The sequence below is a fragment of the Melanerpes formicivorus genome, unplaced genomic scaffold (genome assembly GCF_026170545.1).
Source record: "Melanerpes formicivorus ecotype bairdi unplaced genomic scaffold, bMelFor1.0.p_v2 SCAF_95, whole genome shotgun sequence".
NCBI classification, from domain to species: Eukaryota; Metazoa; Chordata; class Aves; order Piciformes; family Picidae; genus Melanerpes; species Melanerpes formicivorus.
In genome coordinates, this window is record NW_027142447.1 from 970974 (window position 1) to 996042 (window position 25069).

Here is a 25069-nt window from a genome sequence, read left to right on the forward strand (position 1 = left end):
TAGACCCCCTCCTCTCCCACCGCGCGCCCGACTCACTGCGTCAGCGATGAGTGACAGAAAAGCAAGCCAATCAGTATCCCGCAGGGACCCCAGAGTTCCTGCCCTCACGGAAGTTTAAGCCAATCAACACTGAAAATGACGCCTACGCTCGAGCAGACAGCCAATAGGCGGAGAGAATCGTGCGCTGAGATTGGCGGCCCTGGGAAGGGAAGCGGTTTCCGGGGTTGCTGGGAGGTGGAGTAAGATGGCAGCTTTGGACAGGGTCAAGGTACTGGTGTTGGGTGACTCCGGTGAGTGTCCCTCCATTTCCCACCATCCCCGCTTTCCGGAGCCGTGAGAGAGCTGGCGATGTCCCCTTCCGCCATCGCCCCTCACACCACGGACGCGGGAGGGTGCCCTCCCCGGCGCTACTTGGCGGCGCATGCGCGTTCCGCCGTTGCCGCCGTCGCTCCCTCCGCCCCTTTTGCGCTTGGGACAGGTGCGGCGGGACCCCACTCTCCGAGCCGTGTCGCCCGGGGCTGTGCTCCTCTGCCCTCGCCTCACCTGTTGCAGGGAGTGCGGGGGTACCTGTCGGCCCTCGGGGCTTTAAAGGCTCCTTAACCAGCTCGCACCTGGAGAGGTGGGCACAAGCCAACCTCATGAAGTTCAACAAGAGCAAGTGCAGGGTCCTGCAGCTGGGTGGAGGCAATCCCAGGCACAAATCCAGGCTGGGCAGTGACTGGCTGGAAAGCAGCCCTGAGGAGAGAGACTTGGGGGTGCTGGGGGAGGAGAAGCTCACCAGGAGCTCTCAGTGTGCACTTGCAGCCCAGAAAGCCAATCAGATCCTGGGCTGCATCAGGAGAAGTGTGGCCAGCAGGGCAAGGGAGGTGATTCTCCCCCTCTGCTCAGCTCTGCTGAGACCCCACCTGGAGTACTGCCTCCAGTTCTGGAGCCCCTATTCCAAGAGGGATCTGGAGGTGCTGGAAGGTGTCCAGAGAAGGGCCAGGAGGATGATCAGAGGGCTGGAGCACCTCTCCTGTGAGGACAGACTGAAGGAGTTGGGGCTGTTCAGTCTGGAGAAGAGAAAGCTCTGAGGCGACCTCATTGTGGCCTTCCAGTATCTGAAGGGGGCTACAGGAAGGCTGGGGAGGGACTGCTGAGGATGTCCGGTAGTGATAGGACTAGGGGGAATGGAATGAAGCTGGAGGTGGGGAGATTCAGGCTGGAGGTGAGGAGGAAGTTCTTCCCCATGAGAGTGGTGAAGCCCTGGAATGGGTTGTCCAGGGAGGTGGTCGAGGCCCCATCCCTGGAGGTGTTTAAGCCCAGGCTGGCTGAGGCTGTGGCCAGCCTGATCTAGTGTGGGGTGTCCCTGCCCATGGCAGGGGGGTTGGAACTAGCTGATCCTTGTGGTGCCTTCCAACCCTGACTGATACTGTGATACTATGATAGCTTTTCCCTGGCCGGTGGGCGCTGGCCAGCGACTGTTACCCGCTCCTGCCGAGCCTTTAGGTAGTGCTTCAGCCCGGGGGCTTCTCACCTGCCCTTGTGTGATCTGCCAGGAACTGTTCTCTGTGTGTATTTGCAGGCGTCGGAAAGTCTTCCCTTGTTCACCTCCTGTGCCAAAACCAGGTGCTGGGAAACCCGTCGTGGACAGTGGGCTGCTCGGTGGATGTTCGAGTAGGTGACATGCCTGACCCCTTTATAGCCCTGGCTTAACATCTAAGCCTAGAGAAGGGCCTGGGCTTTTTTGTTTAATTATTTGTACTCTTCCATAGCTTATGGCCAAAGAAAGAGGTGCCTCACAATGTGATATTTGGTTTTGTTTGGGTTTGGTTTAGGTTTTGAGTGGGTTTCTTTTTGCTAAGGACTTAATGTTTTAAAGCAAATTAGGATGCTAGAGAGTTGGGCAGAGGTGAACCTCATGAAGTTCAAGAAATGGAAGTGTAGAGTCCTGCTGCACCTGAGGAAGAGTAACCCTCTGCACCAGTACAGAAGGACCTGGGAGTGCTGGTGGACAAGTTCACCATGAGCCAGCAATGTGCCCTCATGGGCAAAAAGGCCAATGGTATTCTGGGGTACATTCAGAACACTGTGACAGATGGGTTGATGGAGGTTGTTCCCTGACCCTCTGCTCTGGTGAGGCCATACCTGGAGTATTTTATTTGGTTCTGGGCTTCCAGTTCAACAGGGACAAAAAATTACTGGAGAGAGTCTATTGGAGGGCAGTGAGGATGGTGAGGGGACTGAAGGATCTCATACAAGGAGAGGCTGAGGGACCTGGGGCTCTTTAGCCTGAAAAAGAGAGGACTGAGGGAGGAAGTTAACAATGCTTATGAATATCTAAAGGGTGGAGGTCAAGGAGATGGGGCAGGGCAGTTTTCAGTGGCACCCACTGATAAGACTAGAGGCAAAATGCACAAACTGGAACACAGGAGGTTTCACTTGGTCTTAAGGTGAAAATTCTTTCCTTTGAGGGTTCTGGAGCACTGGACCAGGCTGCCCAGTCTGGTTGTGGAGTCACCTTCCCTGAAGACATTCAAAACCTGCTTGGATATGCTCTTGTGCAACGTGCTCTAGGTGACCCAGCATTGGCAAGGGGGTTGGACTAAAGGATAGAATAGAATAGAACAGAACTAACCAGGCTGGAAGAGACCTTTGAGATCAAGTCCAACCTATCATCCAACACCATCTAATCAACTAAACCATGGCACCAAGTGCCTCATCCAGTCTCTTCCTAAACACCTCCAGGGATGGTGACTCCACCACCTCCCTGGGCAGCACATCCCAATGGCCAATCTCTCTTTCTGGGAAAAATTTCTTCCTAACATCCAGCCTAAACTTCCCCTGGCACAGCTTGAGACTGTGTCCTCTTGTTCTGGTGCTGGTTGCCTGGGAGAAGAGACCACCCCCCACCTGGCTACAACCTCCCTTCAGGTAGTTGTAGAGAGCAAGAAGGTCTCCTCTGAGCCTTCTCTTCTCCAGGCTAAGCAACCCCAGCTCCCTCAGCCTCTCCTCACAGGGCTGTGCTCCAGACCCCTCCCCAGCTTTGTTGCCCTTCTCTGGACACCTTCCAGCAACTCAACATCTTTCCTAAACTGAGGGGCCCAGAACTGGACACAGGACTCAGGGTGTGGCCTAACCAGTGCTGAGTACCCTTGGTGTCATGATGAATTTACTGATGATGAATGTTTAAGTGTTGCAGGGGTTAACTCCTGTGAGCTGGTGCTCTGGTCATGTATGCTGTGAATTTTTCCTCAGATCCATGACTACAAGGAAGGGACTCCAGAGGAGAAGACCTACTACATTGAGCTGTGGGATGTTGGAGGCTCAGTGGGTAGTGCCACTAGTGTGAAAAGCACACGAGCAGTGTTCTACAACCTGCTGAATGGTAAGCTTGCTTGGTGTGAATGTTGTTTGCAGAAGCCTGGTTTTGTCACTGCTTCTGTTCTGCACTGTCTCCTGCTTTTGGGGCAGGAGCTGTGTGGGTCTTACTGAGGGCTGTAGTGTTGTCCTGATTTCAGTACATTTATATGGGGGGAGGGGGAAATGCCATTTGGAAGCATAGTTTTATGGATTGAGTTTTGAACTGAAAGCTGGTTTAGATCAACATGTGCAGCTGTGTTTTGTCTGCCTTTGACTTAAGTCTTGTGCAGCTGGCACAGGAGGGAGTCTTTGAAGTTACAGTGTTGTCCCTTCCAGCTACACTTGTCTTCACCTTTCCTCACCAGATACACGTGTGGCAGTTTAGGCTGGCTGCCTCCTGTCACTGCCACACAAGATACACCTCCAGTGTCCTGAGGCTCCAGCCCAGTGGGGGGGACACAGGAAGCTGTGTATTTCATACCCACAATGTCCTCTGCCCTATAAATCTATCAGCAGGGTCTCTCACTTCCTCTTTCTTCCCTCACTGCTGCTGTGGGAGATGCTCCCTATCTGGTGTGGTGGGTTAATGCCCATTCTGAAAACAGGGTGGAGGGCTTGCAAGGGCTTTGCCCTACCACCCCACATCTGGTAATGGAAGGGGAGTTGTCTCAAGGCCTAATGCCAGGAGGAGAAGAGGGAAGGGCAATCTCAGATCTGGCCAGCTGAGATTAGCCTAACAGTGGAGTGGGCAAAGAAAGAGCCCTGGGGGTTTTGGGTATGCCCTCAGGTAGGGAGAAGGGGAGCGCTGGGAGGCTTTTGGGTGTGCTGTAAGGGACTCTGTATGCTTTGGGATCTTTTTGGTCACTGTGCCTGTAGCTCTCTGTAAAACACCCACTACTTTTCCATTTGAACTTTCCATCACTGCTGCAATCCATTTGTGTGAGTCTCATTTGTTGTGCCCCGGTGGCAGGCAAGGGAGGATCTGCCTTAAGCTGGGACAACGTGTCTAAGTATGATGTATACTTTCTACTCTGTTCAGTTCCAAAGTACACATCAGTCAAATAACCAGCACCAGAACAAGAGGATACAGTCTCAAGCTTCACCAGGGGAAGTTTAGGATCTAGGTGAGGATAAAGTTCTTCCCAGAAAGAGGAATTGGCCATTGGGATGTGCTGCCCAGGGAGGTGGTGGAGTCACCATCCCAGGAGGTGTTCAAGAGGGGATTGAATGTGGCACTTGAAGCCATGGTTTGGTTAGTCATGAGGTGCTGGGTGACTTGATGATCTCTGAGGTCTTTTCCAACCTTATTGATTCTATAATTCAATGACTTTCAGTCCTGCCTTGGCAAATTTGAACTGTTCTCCCATCAGATTGCAGTAGGCTGGCAACCACCTTTTCTCTGCTCCTGTAATTTGCCAAATTACTTTAAAGAATTGAATCTTACAACCTGGCTGTATACAGAAACTAGTATTTTGTACCTTCAGCTGAGACTTAAAGGCCTACTAGTCCATCTCTGCCACTAATAAGAGATTGCAAACCTTAACAATGCAGTATGGCAGTTGTTACTTCTTGGCATCCAAGGGTTGTTCACTAAAAGTAGGTGTATGCAAGGTTAACAACTGCTTCTGCAAGCCTGTCACAGGTGTTCTGTTTCATTCTCCTCTTCTCTTGTGCCAAATCATTGGAGGGCCTTTCAAGAGTGTGTTCAGCCATACAATAGGCACAGTTTGCTCTGTGGTTATTTCATTAGCTGTCTTTTCCTCCTGGGAAAGGAGGAAGAAATCTGCGGAGAGGAGACTGGAGGAGAGGAGAGGAGACTGGAGGGGTGGAGAGGAGACTGGAGGAGAGGAGAGGAGAGGAGACTGGAGGGGTGGAGAGGAGACTGGGGGAGAGGAGAGGAGACTGGAGGGGTGGAGAGGAGACTGGAGGGGTGGAGAGGAGACTGGAGGAGAGGAGAGGAGAGGAGACTGGAGGGGTGGAGAGGAGACTGGGGGAGAGGAGACTGGAGGGGTGGAGAGGAGACTGGGGGAGAGGAGAGGAGACTGGGGGAGAGGAGAGGAGACTGGAGGAGACTGGAGGAGACTGGAGGAGAGGAGAGGAGACTGGAGGAGAAGAGAGGAGACTGGAGAGGAGACTGGAGGAGAGGAGAGGAGGCTGGAGGAGACTGGAGGAGAGGAGAGGAGGCTGGAGGAGACTGGAGGAGAGGAGAGGAGACTGGAGGAGAAGAGAGGAGACTGGAGGAGAGGAGAGGAGACTGGAGAGGAGACTGGAGGAGAGGAGAGGAGACTGGAGGAGACTGGAGGAGAGGAGAGGAGGCTGGAGGAGACTGGAGGAGAGGAGAGGAGACTGGAGGAGACTGGAGGAGAGGAGAGGAGACTGGAGGAGAGGAGACGGGAGGAGACTGGAGGAGAGGAGAGGAGACTGGAGGAGAAGAGAGGAGACTGGAGGAGAGGAGGGGAGAGGAGAGGAGACTGGAGGAGGGGAGAGGAGACTGGAGGAGGGGAGAGGAGACTGGAGGAGAGGAGAGGAGACTGGAGGAGACTGGGGGAGAGGAGAGGAGAGACCTCTGAGATCATCGAGTCCAACCTATCACCCAGCACCATCTAATCAACTCAACCATGGCACCAAGCACCCCATCCAGTCTCTTCCTAAACACCTCCAGTGATGGTGACTCCACCACCTCTGGCTTATGTTTACCTCTCTAAATAAGGTTTCAGTTGGGCTGTGCCTTCAAAGCAAGTCTATTTGGTATATGAAAAGATGGGTTTTGACTCCAAGGCCACAGTATGCCAGTGAGTGTAGGTCAGACTTGGAAATATCCTACAACAGCACTTTAGGAGATGAGGTACTGGCTTTATGTGTCTGAACTATAATTGATTATGTTACTAGAATAGAATTATTTATCTCCACTGCCCAAAAGATATTAGGCAGCTCACATATGAAACCTGTTGACTTTAGTAGTTAGCCTTGGCTCTGGTTTCTTTCATTCCATTAATTCCTTCATTAGATCATGTCTCCCAAATTGCCTCTGTTTGACCTGATTTCAAAGGAGCATATGAATGTGTTCCTTCTGCCTGACTGCTTCTGCATTCTGGGCTTGCAAGTGGTCTGAAAGCCTGAGATCAAAGGACATTTTAATGTTTGGTTGTGGCAGCACCTGCAAAGGCTGTCAGGGAGAGACAGTTTTTGACAAAGTTAGGTATGGTTTGCTTGGGGTTTGACCACAGTTCTGCTTTGGTGGCCCTGCAGCTGGTGTGTGGACTGTGATAGTCTAGAAGAATGACTGGACAGTAGGACTGTGGCTTGCAGACCTTAGTGGGGGAGGAGAATTTCCTGTAGCAGTCATTGGTCCTGCCTGCTCTTTTTTGATCTTGACTCAGTCCTTTTTTCTACTGCTGGAACTAACTTTCCAGGGAGGCAGGTAAGGGGGCTGACCAGGCAAAAACATGACTGTGGAAGGGGAGGCTCCACATAAAGATAAGGAAGAAATTCTTCCCTGGGAGAGTGGCAGAGTACTGGAACAGGCTGCCCAGAGAGGTTGAGGAGTTTGGAGGCCTTCAGAATGGACCTGGATGTGTTCCTTTGGGATTTACTTCAGGTGCCTCTGATTTTAGCAAGGGGGTTGAACTAGATGATCTTCAGAGGTCCCTTCCAACCCCTGCTATTCTGTGAAGAGTGGCTGGAGGTGGAGAGTGTTTCTCTTAAGATTATGCAGCATGAATCTGTTCCTGTAGGCCAAGCTATGTTGTATCAGGGCTTTTTTTCCCTATGCTGGGGGTGGACACACAGTTGAGTTGCCTTTTTATGCTGTTACTGAGATAAATGCTTTGAAATAGGGTTATGGTGGTGATATGTTGGGAACTCTCATAGGAGAGTGTGCACAGTTGTGTGGGGAGTGGAAAATGTGGTTGGTTTGTAGTGTGTGGCACCTCTGGGAGGTAAGATGAAGGATCAAGTTGATAAGCTTTCTCCATCTACAGATTGTGAAGTGTGTTGAGAAGGAGTCCTGATGCAAAGAAGGGGTGTGATTCCATATTGCCCCTGAATGGTTTGGCACCTGGAGGAAGGAGGAGGATCCCACAGGTTGCAGAAGGTGTGAATGAATAGAAGAAATTTGCCAGCAGCAGTTGGTAATTGAGTTAGGAGCTGTACATAGAATAGAATAGAATAGACCAGACCAGGTTGGAAGAGACCTTCAAGATCATGTCCAACCTATCATCCAACACCACCCAACCAACTAACCCATGCAACCAAGCACCCTATCAAGTCTCCTCCTGAACACCTCCAGTGATGGTGACTCCACCACCTCCCTGGGCAGCACATTCCAATGGGCAATCACTCTCTCTGTGCAAAACTTCCTCCTGATCTCCAGCCTGAACCTCCCCTGGTGCAGCCAGAGACTGTGTCCTCTTGTTCTGGTGCTGGCTGCCTGGGAGAAGAGACCAACCCCCACCTGGCTACAACCTCCCTTCAGGTAGTTGTAGAGAGCAACAAGGTCACCCCTGAGTCTCCTCCTCTCCAGGCTAAGCAGGCCCAGCTCCCTCAGCCTCTCCTCACAGGGCTGTGTTCCAAACCCCTCCCCAACTTTGTTGCCCTTCTCTGGACACCTTCCAGCAAGTCAACCTCCTTCCTAAACTGAGGGGCCCAGAACTGGACACAGGACTCGAGTTGTAGCCTAACCAGTGCAGTGTACAGGGGCAGAATCACCTTACTGCTCCCGCTGGCCACACTGTTCCTGATGCAGGCCAGGATGCCATTGGCCCTCCTGGCCGCCTGGGCACACTGCAGGCTCATGTTCAGCCTACCATCGACCAGCACCCCCAGGTCCCTCTCTGCCTGGCTGCTCTCAGCCACTCTGACCCCAGCCTGTAGCACTGCCTGGGGTTGTTGTGGCCAAAGTGCAGCACCTGGCACTTGGATTTGTTGAATGCCATCCCATTGGACTCTGCCCATCTCTCCAGCCTGTCCAGGTCCCTCTGCAGAGATTCTCTACCCTCCAGCAGATCAACTCCTGCCCCCAGCTTGGTGTTGTCTGCAAATTTACTGATGATGGACTCAATGCCCTCATCCAGATCATCAATGAAGATGTTAAAGAGCACAGGGCCCAGCACTGATCCCTGGGGCACACCAGTGGTGCCTGGCTGCCAGCTGGCTGTGGCACCATTCACCACCACTCTCTGGGCTCAGCCTCCAGCCAGTTCCTAACCCACCGGAGAAGTGGGTGTCTTTTAGTGGCACAGCTAGGAGGTTTGCCTGGCTGGTTTTGTCTCAGAATATACATTTTGAAGGATCATGGTAATGAAAACTGCTGGAAGCTTACTCTTCAGTACATAAAATCTTACTACTTCATGTTTCTAGCAGCTATGTGGTGGACTGAGAAAGTTTGTCAGAATCTGTTTCTCCTGTCAGATATCTCCCCCGGTATATGGACCATTAGTTCTTGAACACTCAGAAAGGCATTCTCTAAGCTCACTCAAACAAAGAAACAGCCCTCAGACTTTTTGGATGGGATGACAAAATGACAATCATGTTTACTATCCAGGTAAAACAGAAAGGATGAATTCTCTGCTGCAGTAACACAGGTCCAGTATTGTTAGGACTAGATGTAGAAGAATCAGGCAATGAATCATAGAATCAAGGAGGCTGGGAAAAACCTCAGAGATAGTCAAGTCCAACCTGTCACCCAGCACCTCATGACTAACTAAACCATGGCTTCAAGTGCCATGTCCAGTCCCCTCTTGAACACCTCCAGGGATGGTGACTCCACCACCTCCCTGGGCAGCACATTCCAATGGCCAATCTCTCTTTCTGGGAAGAACTTTCTCCTCACCTCCAGCCTGAACCTCCCCTGGCCCAGCTTGAGACTGCATCCTCTTGTTCTGGTGCTGGTTGCCTGGGAGAAGAGACCAACCCCCACCTGGCTACAGCTTCCCTTCAGGTAGTTGTAGAGAGCAATAAGGTCTCCCCTGAGCCTCCTCCAGGCTAAGCAACCCCAGCTCCCTCAGCCTCTCCTCACAGGGCTGTGCTCGAGGCCTCTCCCCAGCCTCATTGCCCTTCTCTGGACACATTCAAGTGTCTCGATGTCCTTCTTAAACTGAGGGGCCCAGAACTGGACACAGGACTCAAGGTGTGGCCTGCAAGCCTCTTGCAGATGAGCTGACTCTGTTCCTCCATGAGATTTTTCTCATGGCTTTTCTCCAGTTCCTGCTAAGCAGCATTACACCTGTTGCATCCTGGCATTTTCAGCTTTACTCATTCACTGTGGCTGAACTGGCTGTACCTCCCTTTCTTCATTCCCAGATATGTAGGAGCCTGCAGATGTTGGTTTAAGTAAGATATGTTTTTAAAAGTCATTAAATAGCATCTTGCTGCCTTCCCTTTCATTGCAGGGATCATTTTAGTGCATGATTTAACCAACAAGAAGTCATCCCAGAATTTGTACCGCTGGTCTCTGGAGGCACTCAACAGAGATGTTGCTCCAACAGGAGTTCTTGTGACAAATGGGTGAGTGAAAAACAATGTGAATGCTGAGAAACAATTAAGATGCAATAACTCCAAGGTGTTTGGGCAGTTTTTGTCCATACCTAAGGGTACTTGAAATTAGATCACAGTATCACAGTATCAACAAGGTTGGAAGAGACCTCAAAGATCATGGAGTCCACCCTGTCACCACAGACCTCATGACTAAACCATGGCACCAAGTGCCACATCCAATCCCCTCTTGAACACCTCCAGGGATGGGGACTCCACCACCTCCCTGGGCAGCACATTCCAATGGCCAATTACTCTCTCTCGGAAGAACTTTCTCCTCACCTTGAGCCTAAACCTCCCCTGGTGCAGCTTGAGACTCTGTCCTCTTGTTCTGGTGCTGGTTGCCTGGGAGAAGAGACCAACCCCCTTCCTGGCTACAGCCACCTTTCAGGTAGTTGTAGGGAGCAAGAAGGTCTCCCCTGAGCCTCCTCTTCTCCAGGCTAAGCAACCCCAGCTCCCTCAGCCTCTCCTCACAGGGCTGTGCTCAAGGCCTCTCCCCAGCCTCATTGCCCTCCTCTGGACACCTTCAAGTGTCAATCTCCTTCTTAAACTGAGGGGCCCAGAACTGGACACAGGACTCAAGGCGTGGCCTAACCAATGCAGGGCAGAATGACCTCCTTGCTCCTGCTGGCTACACTGTTCTTGATGCAGGCCAGGATGCCATTGGCCTTCTTGGCCACCTGGGCACACTGCAGGCTCATGTTTAGGTGGCTGTCAATCAGCACCCCCAGGTCCCTCTCTGTCTGAGCTCTCTGACCCCAGCCTGTAGCTCTGCATGGGGTTGTTGTGGCCAAAGTGCAGCACCTGGCTCTTGGACTTGTTGAATGCCATCCAGTTGGATTCTGCCCATCTGTCCAGTCGGTCGAGGTCCCTCTGCAGAGTCTTTCTGACATCTAACTGACCAACATCTGCTCCTAACTTGGTGTCATCTGCAAACTTGCTGATGACTGACTCAATCCCCTCATCTAGATCATCAATGAAGATATTGAACAGGATGGGGCCCAGCACTGATCCCTGGGGGACACCACTGCTGCCTGGCTGCCAGCTGGCTGTGGCACCATTCACCACCACTCTCTGGGCTCAGCCTCCAGCCAGTTCCTAACCCAGCTCAGAGTGCTGCTGTCCAAGCCATGGGCTGACAGCTTGGCCAGGAGTTTGCTGTGGGGGACGGTGTCAAAGGCCTTGCTGAAGTCCAAGTAGACCACATCCACCAGGCAGTCACCTGATCATAGGAGATCAGGTTGGAGAGGCAGGACCTGACCTTCCTAAATCCATGCTGGCTGGACATGGACATTTGAGAGGGACAGGGATCGTGCTGGTGCCCCTGTGCCCACTTAGCAGGACCATTGCCTCATTCAGCATTGTGCTTGTTTCCTCATCAGTGACTATGACCGTGAGCAGTTTGCAGACAACCAGATTCCACTGCTGGTGATAGGCACTAAGCTGGACCAGATCCCAGAAACGAAGCGGAATGAGGTTCTGACCAGAACGGCTTTCTTGGCTGAGGATTTCAATGCTGAAGAGATAAATCTGGTGAGTATCCTTGGCATAACTGCTTGGGGTTTTTCAGATGGGGGCAAGGCCTGGTTTTTCTCAATGAAGGTATGCTGAAACTTAGAGATTGTCTCACTAAACATAGAATCACTCAGGTGATCATCAAGGCCAACCTGTCACCCAACACCTCAGGACTAACTAAACCATGGCACCAAGTGCCACATCCAGTGCCCTCTTGAACACCTCCAGGGATGGTGACTCCACCACCTCCCTGGGCAGCACATTCCAATGACGAACGACTCAGTGAAGAACTTTCTCCTCACCTCCAGCCTAAACTTCCCCTGGCACAGCTTGAGACTGTGTCCTCTTGTTCTAGTGCTTGTTGCCTGGGAGAAGAGACCAACCCCTTCCTGGGTACAGCCTCCCTTCAGGTAGCTGTAGACAGCAATAAGGTCTCCCCTGAGCCTCTTTTTCTCCAGGCTAAAGAACCCCAGCTCCCCCAGCCTCTCCTCATAGGGCTTGTGCTTGATACCTCTCCCCAGACTTGTTGCCCTTCTCTGACACATTCAGGTGTCTCAGTATCCTTCTTATATTGAATGGCCCAGAACTGGACACAGGACTCAAGGTGTGGCCTAACCAGTGCTGAGTACAGGGACACAGTGACTTCCCTGCTCCTGCTGGCCACACTCTTTCTGATGCAGGCCAGGATGCCATTGGCCTTCTTGGCTTCCTGGGCCATGTTGGAGTCATACCCATTTTGAATGGCTCTCCCTTACTTGACAAAACAATTTGCCTTTGTTTCCCTTCAGGGAGGTATGTAGGGGGTGTTGGATAAGGTTCCCAAAGCTCAGAGCTGATGGTTGGCAGTTTTCAGTGGGGGCTGAGCTCTTTTCAGTGGTGTTCAGTGATAGGGCAGGAGGCAGTGGGTACAAACTGGAACACAGGAAGCACTGGAGGATACAGGGCTATTTGGAACTCTTCAGCTGATCACCAAACAGAAGTTGGCCTTCTGTCTAAAAAGACTGTGGAGCAGAAGTCAGCAGGTGTGTTTTCTCTGGCTGTGTCTGGTGAGTCTGTTGACTTCCCTGCATTGATTTCCTTGTGTTTGGTTTGTTGTTGTGTTCCAGGATTGCACCAATCCTCGTTACCTGGCTGCAGGTTCATCCAATGCTGTCAAACTAAGCAGGTTTTTTGATAAGGTAGGTCAAGACAATTAAGTTTTATTGTTCTATATATTGAGTCCTGTCTGTGAGCTGAACATCAAACAACTAGCTGCTCCTTTCACATTCTGCTTTTTGGGTTGATCCAAGCCAGTTGTGGAGAGGCCAAATATTGGTCTGCTTTTGGACACCCCCAGGAAACAGCTGATCTGCTTCAAGATTTGATTCTTGATCTGCAGAGAGCAATGACAAAGAGCTGACAAACATGCAAAGACACTCTGAGTGTGCTTTTGGAGCCCTTTGGTAGGTTTGCAGTGTGCTAAGGCAGCAATGTGTGGAGTTACAAGCCTGTGGTTAGCTCTCTTCATCCCAGTTAAAGCATTTAGGGAATCAAGAAATTTGGGATGTTACTCTCCCTTCCTGCAACCAAGCATCAGGGTCTGCTGTGAAAATAACAGGAGGAATGCTCTGATTTAAGCATTGCCTGAACAAAGATACCATCATAGTGCAGCAGATCACTTCCTGTAACAGATCACACTTCAGAGGAGGTTTGGCCTGGATTTTCATTGGAGGAGGGTATAGATAGTATAGGGTAGAATACAGAATTAACCAGGTTGGAAAAGACCTTTGAGATCATCAAGTCCAACACAGTCTCAAGCTGCACCAGGGGAGGTTTAGGCTGGATGTTAGGAGGAAGTTCTTCACAGGAAGAGAGATTGGCCATTGGAATGTGCTGCCCAGGGAGGTGGTGGAGTCACCATCACTGCAGGTGTTTAGGAAGAGACTGAATGGGGTGCTTGGTGCTATGGTTCAGTTGATTAGATGGTGTTGGGTGATTAGGTTAGAATAGAATAGAATTAACCAGGTTGGAAAAGACCTTTGAGATCATCAAGTCCAACCTGTCACCCAACACCATATAACCAACTAAACCATGGCACCAAGCACCCCATCCAGTCTCTTCCTAAACACCTCCAGTGATGGTGACTCCACCACCTCCCTGGGCAGCACAGTCCAATGGCCAATCTCTCTTACTGTGAAGAACTTCTTCCTAACATCAGCCTAAACCTCCCCTGGCACAGCCTGAGACTGTGTCCTCTTGTTCTGGTGCTGGTTGCCTGGCAGAAGAGACCAGCATCTGCCTGGCTACAGGTTGCAGACAGCAGTAAGGTGATACAAACCACTTTTTGATTCTTAGGTTGACAGTGCTGCCTCTGTATGTATCCTTCAGCACAGTGAGCAAGTCAAGCTGCCTCTTCTCAAGCATTGCCTGTGCCTAGGGCCTGCTCAGAGCCACTGGAGCTCTAATGCACCTGCAGAATGAGCTTCATCTGGTGCTCAGAACTGCTGCAGCTGCAGAGAGGGAGGGGAATGCAGTAAGGAGATATGCAAGCCATCACCTCCATTAATAGTGAGGGATGAATAGATTTGCTGTGCAGAAGCTGAGGATAGCACAGGTTTAGTAAGAAGAGCTGGAGGGGCAGCTCCTTCTATGTGCAGTAAAGCAATAGGCCTGGAGCAGACAATGTGGGTCCAGACCTTGTCCCAGTTAGCCATGAGTTCCACCACTCACATATGAAGTGTTGACTGGAGGATGAGGTTCTGCATATGCTGTGCCTGCTGAGATCACTCTCTGTTTTTCCCAGGTTATAGAGAAGAGATACTTCTTAAGAGATGGCAATCAGGTTTGTCATTTTTTCCTTCTTCTTTTGTTTCTGCCTGTGTAATGTGAGCTGCTGACAGAGTCCTCTTCAAACGTGGGTTTCATGTGATTTGTATGATAATCACTGCTGGCAATTGAGCCTTGAAGTCTGTGGGAGCACAGCTGGTTTGGAGAGACATGGAAAAGAAATGGCTGACTTCTGTCAGCTGCAGTGTTTGTGATTGGCAGTGAAATAATGAAGTATGCTAAGAGAGTAGAAGTTGCAAGAGTGAGGTAAATGGGCAAATAAGATCTCACTTCAGATCTGTCAGCTTCAGGCTGCTGGATTGCAGACTTAGGCTGAGATGCTGCCTGGAAAGTCAATGAAAAGGCTTTTTGTGCACAGCTGGAGCCAGCATTTTATCTTCTGTATAGGTAGAATAGAATAAACCAGGTTGGAAGAGATCTTCAAGATCATCGAGTCCAACCTATCATCCAACACCACCTAATCAACTAAACCATGGCACCAAGCACCCTATCAAGTCTCCTCCTGAACACCTCCAGTGAGACCCCACCTGGAGTACTGCCTCCAGTTCTGGAGCCCCTATTCCAAGAGGGATCTGGAGGTGCTGGAAGGTGTCCAGAGAAGGGCCAGGAGGATGATCAGAGGGCTGGAGCACCTCTCCTGTGAGGACAGACTGAAGGAGTAGGGGCTGTTCAGTCTGCAGAAGAGAAGGCTCCTAGGTGACCTCATTGTGGCCTTCCAGTATCTGAAGGAAGGCTGGGGAGGGACTGCTCAGGATCTCAGGTAGTGATAGAACTAGGGGGAATGGAATGAAGCTGGAGGTGGGGAGATTGAGGCTGGAGGTGAGGAGGAAGTTCTTCCCCATGAGAGTGGTGAAGCCCTGGAATGGGTTGTCCAGGAAGGTGGTTGAGGCCCCATCCCTGGAGGTGTTTAAGCCCAGGCTGGCTGAGGCTGTGGCCAGGCTGATCTAGTGTGGGGTGTCCCTGCCCATGGCAGGGGGGTTGGAACTAGATGATGCTTGTGGTCCCTTCCAACCCTGACTGATACTATGGTGACTCCACCACCTCCCTGGGCAGCACATTCCAATGGGCAATCGCTCTCTCTATGTAGAACTTCCTCCTAACCTCCAGCCTAAACCTCTCCTGGCACAGCTTGAGACTGTGTCCTCTTGTTCTGGTGCTGGTTGCCTGGGAGAAGAGACCAACCTCTGCCTGTCTACAACCTCCCTTCAGGGAGTTGTAGGGAGCAATAAGGTCACCCCTGAGTCTCTTCTTCTCCAGTTTTTATAGCACCAGCAAGGTCCCAAGGAAAATGGCAGCATGATTCCAGCTTTTAACCCAGCTGTTAAGGAATGAATTAACTGCTTTCAGGACAGTTGGTGAAGAAAGACTCTTGTGGCTTTGGCAGGCCACTTCAACTTTTTGTGTCCCTCACCTTCCCATATGCAGTCTCACGCAGAGAGCAGTGAAGTTCCACTTACCACATCGGTGAGGTGCTTGCAAATTGCTGTCAACAGCACCACTGAAATACAATCCAATGTTTCAGTAGATGTAGCCTTGCTGAAAGTCCCTTAGGGAGAGAGGGGGAAGAATAGTCACAGACTGCTTACTTCTTCAAGCATGTTTTTATGCCTTTTAAAAAGAGGCCTGCATCAGGAACAGTGTGACCAGCAGGAACAGGGAAGTCATTCTGCCCCTGTACTCAGCACTGGTTGGGCCACATCTTGAGTCCTGTGTCTAGTTCTGGGCTCCTCAGTTTAAGAAGGATATTGAGACTCTTGAATGTGTCCAGAGAAGGACAGCAAAGCTGGAGAGAGGCCTTGAGCACAGCCCTGTGAGGAGAGGCTGAGGGAGCTGGGGTTGCTTAGCCTGGAGAAGAGGAGGCTGTCTACAGCTACCTGAAGGGAGGTTGTATCCAGGTGGGGGTTGGTCTCTTCTCCCAGGCAACCAGCACTAGAACAAGAGGACACAGTCTAAAGCTGCACCAGGGGAAGTTTAGGCTGGAGGTGAGGAGAAAGTTCTTCACTGAGAGAGTCATTCGTCATTGGAATGTGCTGCCCAGGGAGGTGGTGGAGTCCCCATCCCTGGAGGTGTTCAAGAGGGGATTGGATGTTACACTTGGTGCCATGGTTTAGTCATGAGGTCTGTGGTGACAGGTTGGACTTGATGATCTTTGAGGTCTCTTCCAACCTTGGTGATTCTGTGAAATTTATTGTTCCCTCTTTCAGTTCTGCATGATGCCTTTCCCCCCTTCCCCTCCTCTCTCCCTTCCTCTCCATATTCTAGTAAAAGGAAGTCAACATTTCTTGGGGGTACTATCATAGAAGCAGTAAGGTTGGAAAAGACCTCAGAGGTCATCAAGTCCAACCTATCACCCAACACCTCAGGACTACTAAACCATAGCTTCAAGTGCCACATCCAATCCCCTCTTGAACACCTCCAGGGATGGTGACTCCAGCACCTCCCTGGGCAGCACATTCCAAATGCTAACAACTCTCTCAGTGAAGAGCTTTCTCCTCACCTCCAGCCTAAACCTCCCCTGGTGCAGCTTGGGACTGTGTCCTCTTGTTCTGGTGCTGGTTGCCTGGGAGATGAGCAGTAGCTTAATGCAGACATCTCCCTGTGTGCTGGTAGTGCTAGATGCATGATGTAAGTTTTTTTTCTTATTTAATCATTTTCAGTGGCCAGGCAGCAATTACCTTTATATTCCTTATGGCCCTGTGCCCAAGATCACAGCCTGCTGCTGACTACCTTCTTCTGCCTCAGTGACAACTCAAAAGCTTAAAATAAATCTCAAGAAGTGGACAGTCATATTTAAGAAGACCCCAAAGTGCAAGCTGGAACTGGAGAGTTCAGTAGAACCTCTCCATGTTATAGTATCATAGTGTCATAGTATCAGTCAGGGTTGGAAGGGACCACAAGGATCATCTAGGTCCAACCCCCCTGCCTTGGGCAGGGACACCCCACACTAGATCAGCCTGGCCACAGCCTCATCCAGCCTGGGCTTATACACCTCCAGGGATGGGGCCTCAACCACCTCCCTGGACAACCCATTCCAGGGCTTCACCACTTTCATGGGGAAGAACTTCCTCCTCACCTCCAGCCTGAATCTCCCCACCTCCAGCCTCATTCCATTCCCCCTAGTCCTATCACTCCCTGAGATCCTGAGCAGTCCCTCCCCAGCCTTCCTGTAGCCCCCTTCAGATACTGGAAGGCCACAATGAGGTCACCTGGGAGCCTTCTCTTCTCCAGACTGAACAGCCCCAACTCCTTCAGTCTGTCCTCACAGCAGAGGTGCTCCAGCCCTCTGATCATCCTCGTGGCCCTTCTCTGGACACCTTCCAGCACCTCCAGATCCCTCTTGGAATAGGGGCTCCAGAACTGGAGGCAGTACTCCAGGTGGGGTCTCAGCAGAGCTGAGCAGAGGGGGAGGATCACCTCCCTTGCCCTGCTGGCCACACTTCTCCTGATGCAGCCCAGGATCTGATTGGCTTTCTGGGCTGCAAGTGCACACTGAGAGCTCCTGTTGAGCTTCTCCTCCCCCAGCACCCCCAAGTCTCTCTCCTCAGGGCTGCTTTCCAGCCAGTCCCTGCCCAGCCTGGATTTGTGCCTGGGATTTCATCGACCCAGATGCAGGACCCTGCACTTGGTCTTGTTGAACCTCCTGAGGTTGGCTTGTGCCCACCTCTCCAGCCTGTCCAGGTCCCTCTGGATGGCCTCCCTTCCCTCCAGCTGTCTGCTGCACCACATAGTTTGGTGTCATCAGCAAACTTGCTGAGGGTGCACTCAGTGCCACTGTCCATGGCACCCACAAAGATGTTGAACAAGCCTGGTCCCAGAACTGATCCTTGAGGGACTCTGCTTGTCCCTGGCCTCCCCTGGGGCATGGACCCATGGGCAGCCACTCTTTGGGTGCAGCCATCAAGCCAGTTCTGTATCCATCTAGTGGTTCACCCATCACACCCACGTGTCACCAGCTTGGAGACCAGGGTTAAACTGTCCTTTCAACTCCCAGAGAAGTGCTGCAAGCTCTGGTTAGAAGGCATAAAAGTCTCAAGAGCTCTTTGATAGGACTTGGTCATACTGTTGTAGTTTCAACAATGAGTGGAGAGATTCTTGTTTGCCTTTGAATCTGGGTGAAGTGAGGCCTTTGAAACCTGCAATGAACCAGTGTAGTATTTGCCCCAACAATTCAGGCTTTCATTGTAACCTTCCCCAAAGAACCTGAAGGATTTCTGTGTAAGACATGAGCCATCCTCAAGCTTTGCAGCTTGTTTAACTAACAGCATTTTAGTCCTGCTGCTGGGGTTGGAGTGGAAGGGGGAGGCATTGTTGCAGTTGGCTTGGTAACGTGGTGCTCAGTTATGGGCCGGGGGGAGCTCGCGCCCATTCTGACATGATGACTTCTCTTTCCTGTCCCTAGATTCCTGGCTTCTCTGAAAGGAAAAGGTTTGGAGGAGGAACACTGAAGAACCTTCATTATGAGTGAAAAATGAAGAGGTGGCAGATGACTTTTTAAGGACATTCCCATTCTGACTGGATGCTGATGTCTAGCGGGGTGAAAACGATCCTGCGGCCGAGCAGGCTGCCGACGCTGCTCTTGCTGGAAAGGACTTCTGAACAATCTAATCTGAAGCCTAGAGAGTCCCTTAGGCTTGCAAGCCATCTGGATAGATGGGAACACTTGGGGGGAAGTGTGCAATAAATTGAATGCCTCTCACACTGCTATGGGAAGCTTCCTCATCCACTGTGAATACGTATGTGACGTTTGCAGCTCCTGTTTGGAGGATCTCCAGGCACTCCCTGAGATGAATTGCATTCATCTTCCCTCTAAAGGAAAGGTGACACCAAGTGGGCTTCCAATCTGCAGTAAAGTGAAAAAAACAAGTGTAAGGATGTGTTAAGGAATGGTCTGGAAAATAAGAGGAAGCCTTTGTAATATGAATGGTGTTGCCTCACATGGGACACACTCTTCAGACCTGTTCAAAAGGGATAACCATAAGTAGGCAAGAGAGGTGAAGAAAAGATTTGAAGCCTTAATAAAAAGTCTTGAGTAGAAAAGAGGTGGTGTTAATTCTGCTTCTTAAATTGAAATGTTTGCTTTGAAGAGGACAAAGTGAATCAGGAATAGAATAGAATAGAACAGAATAGACCAGACCAGGTTGGAAGAGACCTTCAAGATCATCGTGTCCAACCCCCTTAAACAACTAACCCATGGCACCAAGCACCCCCTCAAGTCTCCTCCTGAACACCTCCAATGATACTGACTCCACCACCTCCATTCCTGTTTAACTGTTCAGAAATCAGTGCAGTCCTTTCCTGAACGTTAAAAGGCAACACAAGGAAAGCTGATGGGGAAAATGGGGTTTTGTGCAGTGCTTATTTAGGACAAATGTGACATGGTTTGACTGAGCCTCAGGGCTTAGCATATTCAGAAAATGTGAGATGTAAGGACATCCTCTGAATTAGAATGGGTAGCAACTCAAAAGTTACACAGACCTCTGTAAAAAGTAGGAACTGAGCCTGATTAGAAGGCAAGTTCTGTGGTAGGGATGTTTCCTCTTCATATTTAGTACTAAGGGTAAAGGGGACTTGACCTGGTCTGAGGGACTGTGCAAGCTGTTCTCTTCCTAAAAGCCCAGGCTTTGCATGATTTCTCAGCCCCCCAGAAGTCCATCATCAGTACATTTGCAGATGACACCAAGCTGGGGGCAGGAGTTGATCTTCTGGAGGGTAGAGAGGCTCTGCAGAGGGACCTCGACAGGCTGGAGAGATGGGCAGAGGCCAAGGGCAGGAGATTGAACACATCCAAGTGCCAGGTTCTACACATTGGCCACAACAACCCCATGCAGTGCTACAGGCTGGGGTCAGAGTGGCTGAGAGCAGCCAGGCAGAGAGGGACCTGGGGGTACTGGATGAGAGTAGGCTGAACATCAGCCTGCAGTGTGCCCAGGCAGCCAAGAAGGCCAATGGCATCCTGGCCTGCATCAGGGCAACAAAGCTGGGGAGGGGTTTGGAACACAGCCCTGTGAGGAGAGGCTGAGGGAGCTGGGGTTGTTTAGCCTGGAGAAGAGGAGGCTCAGGGGAGACCTCATTGCTGTCTACAACTCCCTGAAGGGAGGTTGTAGCCAGGTGGGGGTTGGTCTCTTCTCCCAGGCAGCCAGTACCAGAACAAGAGGACACAGTCTCAAGCTGTGCCAGGGGAGGTTTAGTCTGGATGTTAGGAAGAAATTCTACACAGAGAGAGAGATTGGCCATTGGGATGGGCTGCTCAGGGAGGTGGTGGAGTCACCATCACTGAAGGTGTTTAGGAGGAGACTGGATGAGGCACTTGGTTGCATGGTATAGTGGATTAGATGGTGTTGGGTGATAGGTTGGACTTGATCTCGAAGGTCTCTTCCAACCTGGTCTGGTCTATTCTATTCTATTCTATTCTACTCTAATTGCATGGAGTGGTTAAAGCCTCATTTATGGCAGCTTCTTTCCCCTCCTTCCTCACAGTCATCTCTAATGGTTAAGCTTCTGGCAAAGGCTAATTGAGAGCTGGAGTTAGATATAAATACAGATTAATAACAGATGGGGATAGAAGGAAGTAACATGCTGGTGTGAAATTGACAGGGAGCTGCAGTCTGGAGATTACATCTGCCTGCAGCTCTTCTCTAGCAGCTGCTTGGAAATGAATGGAAAACTGCCTATTGCCACTAATCAGGCACAGAAGTGACAGCTAGGTGAGCCAGTCAAACTCATTAAAAATATGGGTACTTTGCATTTCCTTAGGCCATTTCCAGCAAGGCCTTGCACCATTTGCAAACATGAGCACAGGAAGTTTTCAGATGCCTGAATGATGTAGGTTATTAGTTTGCATTGAGTTTATGACCAGGGAAAATGAGGCACAGACATAATCATAGCAGATAACCCATGTCTGAGCAATGCAGTTCCTGACAGCACCAATGTCCCTCTGCTCCTTTGACAGTGAGAGCTGAAATGATTTTCTCAAGGTCAGGTGCTAGAATAGAATAGAATAGAGTAGAATAGAATAGAATTAACCAGCTTGGAAAAGTCTTTTGAGATCAAGTCCAACCTACCACCCAACACCATCTCATCAACTAATCCATGGCACCAAGTGCCTCATCCAGGCTCTTCCTAAGCACCTCCAGTGATGGTGACTCCACCACCTCCCTGGGCAGCACATTCCAATGGCCAATCTCTCTTTCTGGGAGGTATTTCTTCCTAACATCCAGCCTAAACCTCCCCTGGCACAGCTTGAAACTGTGTCCTCTTGTTCTGGGGCTGGTTGCCTGGGAGAAGAGACCAACCCCCACCTGGCTACAAGATCCCTTCAGGTAGTTGTAGACAGCAATAAGGTTTCCCCTGAGCCTCCTCTTCTCCAGGCTAAGCAAGCCCAGCTCCCTCAGCCTCTCCTCACAGGGCTGTGCTCAAGGCCTCTCCCCAGCCTTGTTGCCCTTCTCTGGACACCTTCAAGTGTCTCAATATCCTTCTTAAACTGAGGGGCCCAGAAGTGGACACAGGACTCAAGGTGTGGCCTAACCAGTGCTGAGTACAGGGCACAATGACTTCCCTGCTCCTGCTGGCCACACTGTTCTTGATGCAGGCCAGGATGCCACTGGCCTTCTTGGCTGCCTGGGCCCACTGCTGGCTCATGTTTAGGTGTCTGTCAATCAGTACCCCCAGATCCCTTTCTGTTTGGCACACCTTTTTCAGCTCTCAAAAAAAGAAATCACCTCCAGGCTTGGGGCTGTGACACCAGACAGCCTCTCTGTCTCACAATTTAAACCTCCTTCAGTGTGTTTCACCTTTCTTTGCCCTATGACCTCCTGTCCCTTCTGTCAAAGATGTCAAATACAAGACAAGCTCATGAATGAAAGCACACCCTGACTTAGAATCATAGAATCAGCAAGGTTGGAAAAGACCTCAGAGGTCCTCAAGTCCAACCTATCACCCAACACCTCATGACTGTCTAAACCATGGCTTCAAGTGCCACATCCAAGCCCTATTTGAACACTTCCAGTGATGGTGACTCCACCACCTCCCTGGGCAGCACATTCCAATGGCCAATTCCTCTTTCTGGGAAGAACTTTCTCCTCACCTTGAGCCTAAACCTCCCCTGGCACAGCTTGAGCCTGTGTCCTCTTGTTCTGGTGCTGGTTGCCTGGGAGATGAACAGAATGAAAGTCTGGGGGGTTTGGGGCAATCCGACTCAAAGTTCAGTCATGTTTTTTTTTGACTAGGAGGAGCTTAAGGTGGCACAGTGTGTGTGATTAACCCATGCACATCTCCCTTCCCTTTGACCTGAAAGTTAACATTTACAAAATGGAAATTCACTGCTGCCTTTGGGTTAAACATTTATTAAAGGTCAAGGCAGCTCAGTAGCTTTGGAGGCTAGGACTGCATTCAGAGTTCTTATCCTGCTGTCTGATGACATCCTCTCTTCCTGAGGCTGGTTCTGCTGGTGCTTCTCTGGGCTCGATGGGCTGTCTGGCCCCGGATTTAAAGGTCAGATCACAAAATTCAGTGACTGCCCAAAATTAGCACCCTCTTTAGCCACTGCACCACAGAGGGAAAGGACTGAGCAGGGCAAGGTGACTGAAACTTTCTCATGATTCCTAGAAGTGATCCTAGCCTATCCTAAATGGAGAGGAGGGGAGGGAAGGGGAGGGGAGGGGAGGGGACAGGAGGGGAGGGAAGGGGAGGAGAGGGGAGGGGAAGGGAGGAGGAGAGGAAGAAGAGAGGAAGAAGAGAGGAAGAAGAGAGGAAGAAGAGAGGAAGAGGAGAAGTACCTTCAAGATCACAGCATCCAATCTATGATCCAACACCACCTAATCAGCTAACCCATGGCACCAAGCACCCTATCAAGTCTCCTCCTGAACACCTCCAGTGATGGTGACTCCACCACCTCCCCGGGCAGCACATCCCAATGGGCAATCACTCTCTCTGTGTAGAATTCCTTCCTAACATCCAACCTAAACCTCCCCCGGCACAGCTTGAGACTGTGTCCTCTTGTTTTGGTGCTGCTTGCCTGGGAGAAGAGACCAACCCCCACCTGGCTATAACCTCCCTTCAGGGAGTTGTAGGCAGCAATAAGGTCTCCCCTGAGCCTCCTCTTCTCCAGGCTAAGCAACCCCAGCTCCCTCAGCCTCTCCTCACAGGGCTGTGCTCCAAACCCCTCCCCAGCTTTGTTGCCCTTCTCTGGACACCTTCCAGCATCTCAACATCTTTCCTAAACTGAGGGGCCCAGAACTGGACACAGGACTCAAGGTGTGGCCTAACCAGTGCAGAGTACAGGGCACAATGACTTCCCCGCTCCTGCTGGCCACACTGTTCCTGATGCAGGCCAGGATGCCATTAGCCTTCTTGGCTGCCTGGGCACACTGCAGGCTCATGTTCAGCCAGCTGTCAATCAGCACCCCCAGGTCCCTTTCTGTTTGCAGCTGCCTCTGCAAAAACAACACTCTGCAAACAGCAGTAAGGGGTTGCTGTGACTGAAGTGCAGCACCCAGAATTTTGACTTGTTAAATCTCATGCCCTTGGACTCTGCCCATCTGTCCAGCCTGTCAAGGTCCCTCTGCAGAGCTCTCTACTCTCTAACAGATCAACTCCTTCCCCCATCTTGGTGTCATCTGCAAATTTACTGCTGATGGACTCAATGCCCTCATCCAGATCATCAGTAAAGATATTAAAGAGGATGGGGCCCAGCACTGATCCCTGGGGGACACCACTGGTGCCTGGCTGCCAGCTGGCTGTGGCACCATTCACCACCACTCTCTGGGCTCAGCCTCCAGCCAGTTGCTAACCCAGCTCAGAGTGCTGCTGTCCAAGCCAGGGGCTGACAGCTTGGCCAGCAGTTTGCTGTGGGGGAAACAAGCATCACATCACAGTGAGCAGGTGGATTCTCCAACCGCTTTTCACACAGCATCTGCTTTTTCCCAACAAGGAGTGCGTGCTCTCCTCTGCAGACAACTTTGATGAACTTTCCTGCACGAACAAATGATAATAATTAACCTGTCTGGCATCTGCTGCTGAGTGGCCACAGAAAAATGACAAGGACATATTTCATGAGAGCCACTTGACAGAAAAGTGCTTGCTATTCAGAAGAGCTCCTTTTGCCAGAAAGCTGTTGTCAGTGATAAAGCAGCAGAACTATTATTGCTTTGTTTTCTCATATTATGATGAAAGGTTCATCATAATACGAGATTGAAGTCCCTGCTTGAAGTAGTGCACTGGCAGATAAACAAAGACAGCTCCTCTGAGAGCTCCTCTCACATTTGACAGCATGCAGAGGGTTAACAGAGATGAAAAGCAGGTTGGGGAAGCTGAGATCACAGAAATAGGAATTGATTAATATATTAATAGACAGGCACAGCAATGAATGCATTCTAGCCAGGCAAAGCATCATAGTAGTATCATAGTAGTATCAGTCAGGGTTGGAAGGGACCACAAGGATCATCTAGTTCCAACCCCCCTGCCATGGGCAGGGACACACCACACTAGATCAGCCTGGCCACAGCCTCAGCCAGCCTCCAGGGACAGGGCCTCAACCACCTCCCTGGACAACCCACTCCAGGGCTTCACCACTCTCATGGGGAATAACTTCCTCCTCACCTCCAGCCTCAATCTCCCCACCTCCAGCTTCATTCCATTCCCCCTAGTCCTATCACTACCTGAGATCCTGAGCAGTCCCTCCCCAGCCTTCCTGTAGGCCCCCTTCAGATACTGGAAGGCCACAATGAGGTCACCTGGGAGCCTTCTCTTCTCCAGACTGAACAGCCCCAACTCCTTCAGTCTGTCCTCACAGGAGAGGTGCTCCAGCCCTCTGCTCATCCTCATGGCCCTTCTCTGGACACCTTCCAGCACCTCCACA

At 50.9% G+C, this 25069-nt stretch overlaps 1 protein-coding gene across 1 annotated transcript; it reads left to right on the forward strand.

Annotated features, from left to right (window-relative positions):
* Positions 1-181: 181 nt before the first annotated feature.
* On the forward strand, positions 182-19263 carry RABL3 (RAB, member of RAS oncogene family like 3). The gene is made up of 8 exons (XM_068165912.1): positions 182-290; positions 1565-1656; positions 3238-3367; positions 9732-9846; positions 11256-11406; positions 12495-12566; positions 14171-14209; positions 18614-19263. The coding sequence occupies exons 1-8, from the start codon at positions 245-247 to the stop codon at positions 18677-18679; spliced, it is 711 nt and encodes a 236-aa protein (XP_068022013.1). The 5' UTR covers positions 182-244; the 3' UTR covers positions 18680-19263.
* Positions 19264-25069: the final 5806 nt, after the last annotated feature.

Excerpts from the sequence above, each read along its gene's own strand:
- RABL3 (XM_068165912.1), top strand. The coding sequence starts at position 245 with ATGGCAGCTTTGGACAGGGTCAAGGTACTGGTGTTGGGTGACTCCG. Across the intron at positions 1,657-3,237 it reads GCTGCTCGGTGGATGTTCGA|ATCCATGACTACAAGGAAGG; the intron begins GTAGGTGACATG and ends ATTTTTCCTCAG. Across the intron at positions 12,567-14,170 it reads TAAGCAGGTTTTTTGATAAG|GTTATAGAGAAGAGATACTT; the intron begins GTAGGTCAAGAC and ends TGTTTTTCCCAG.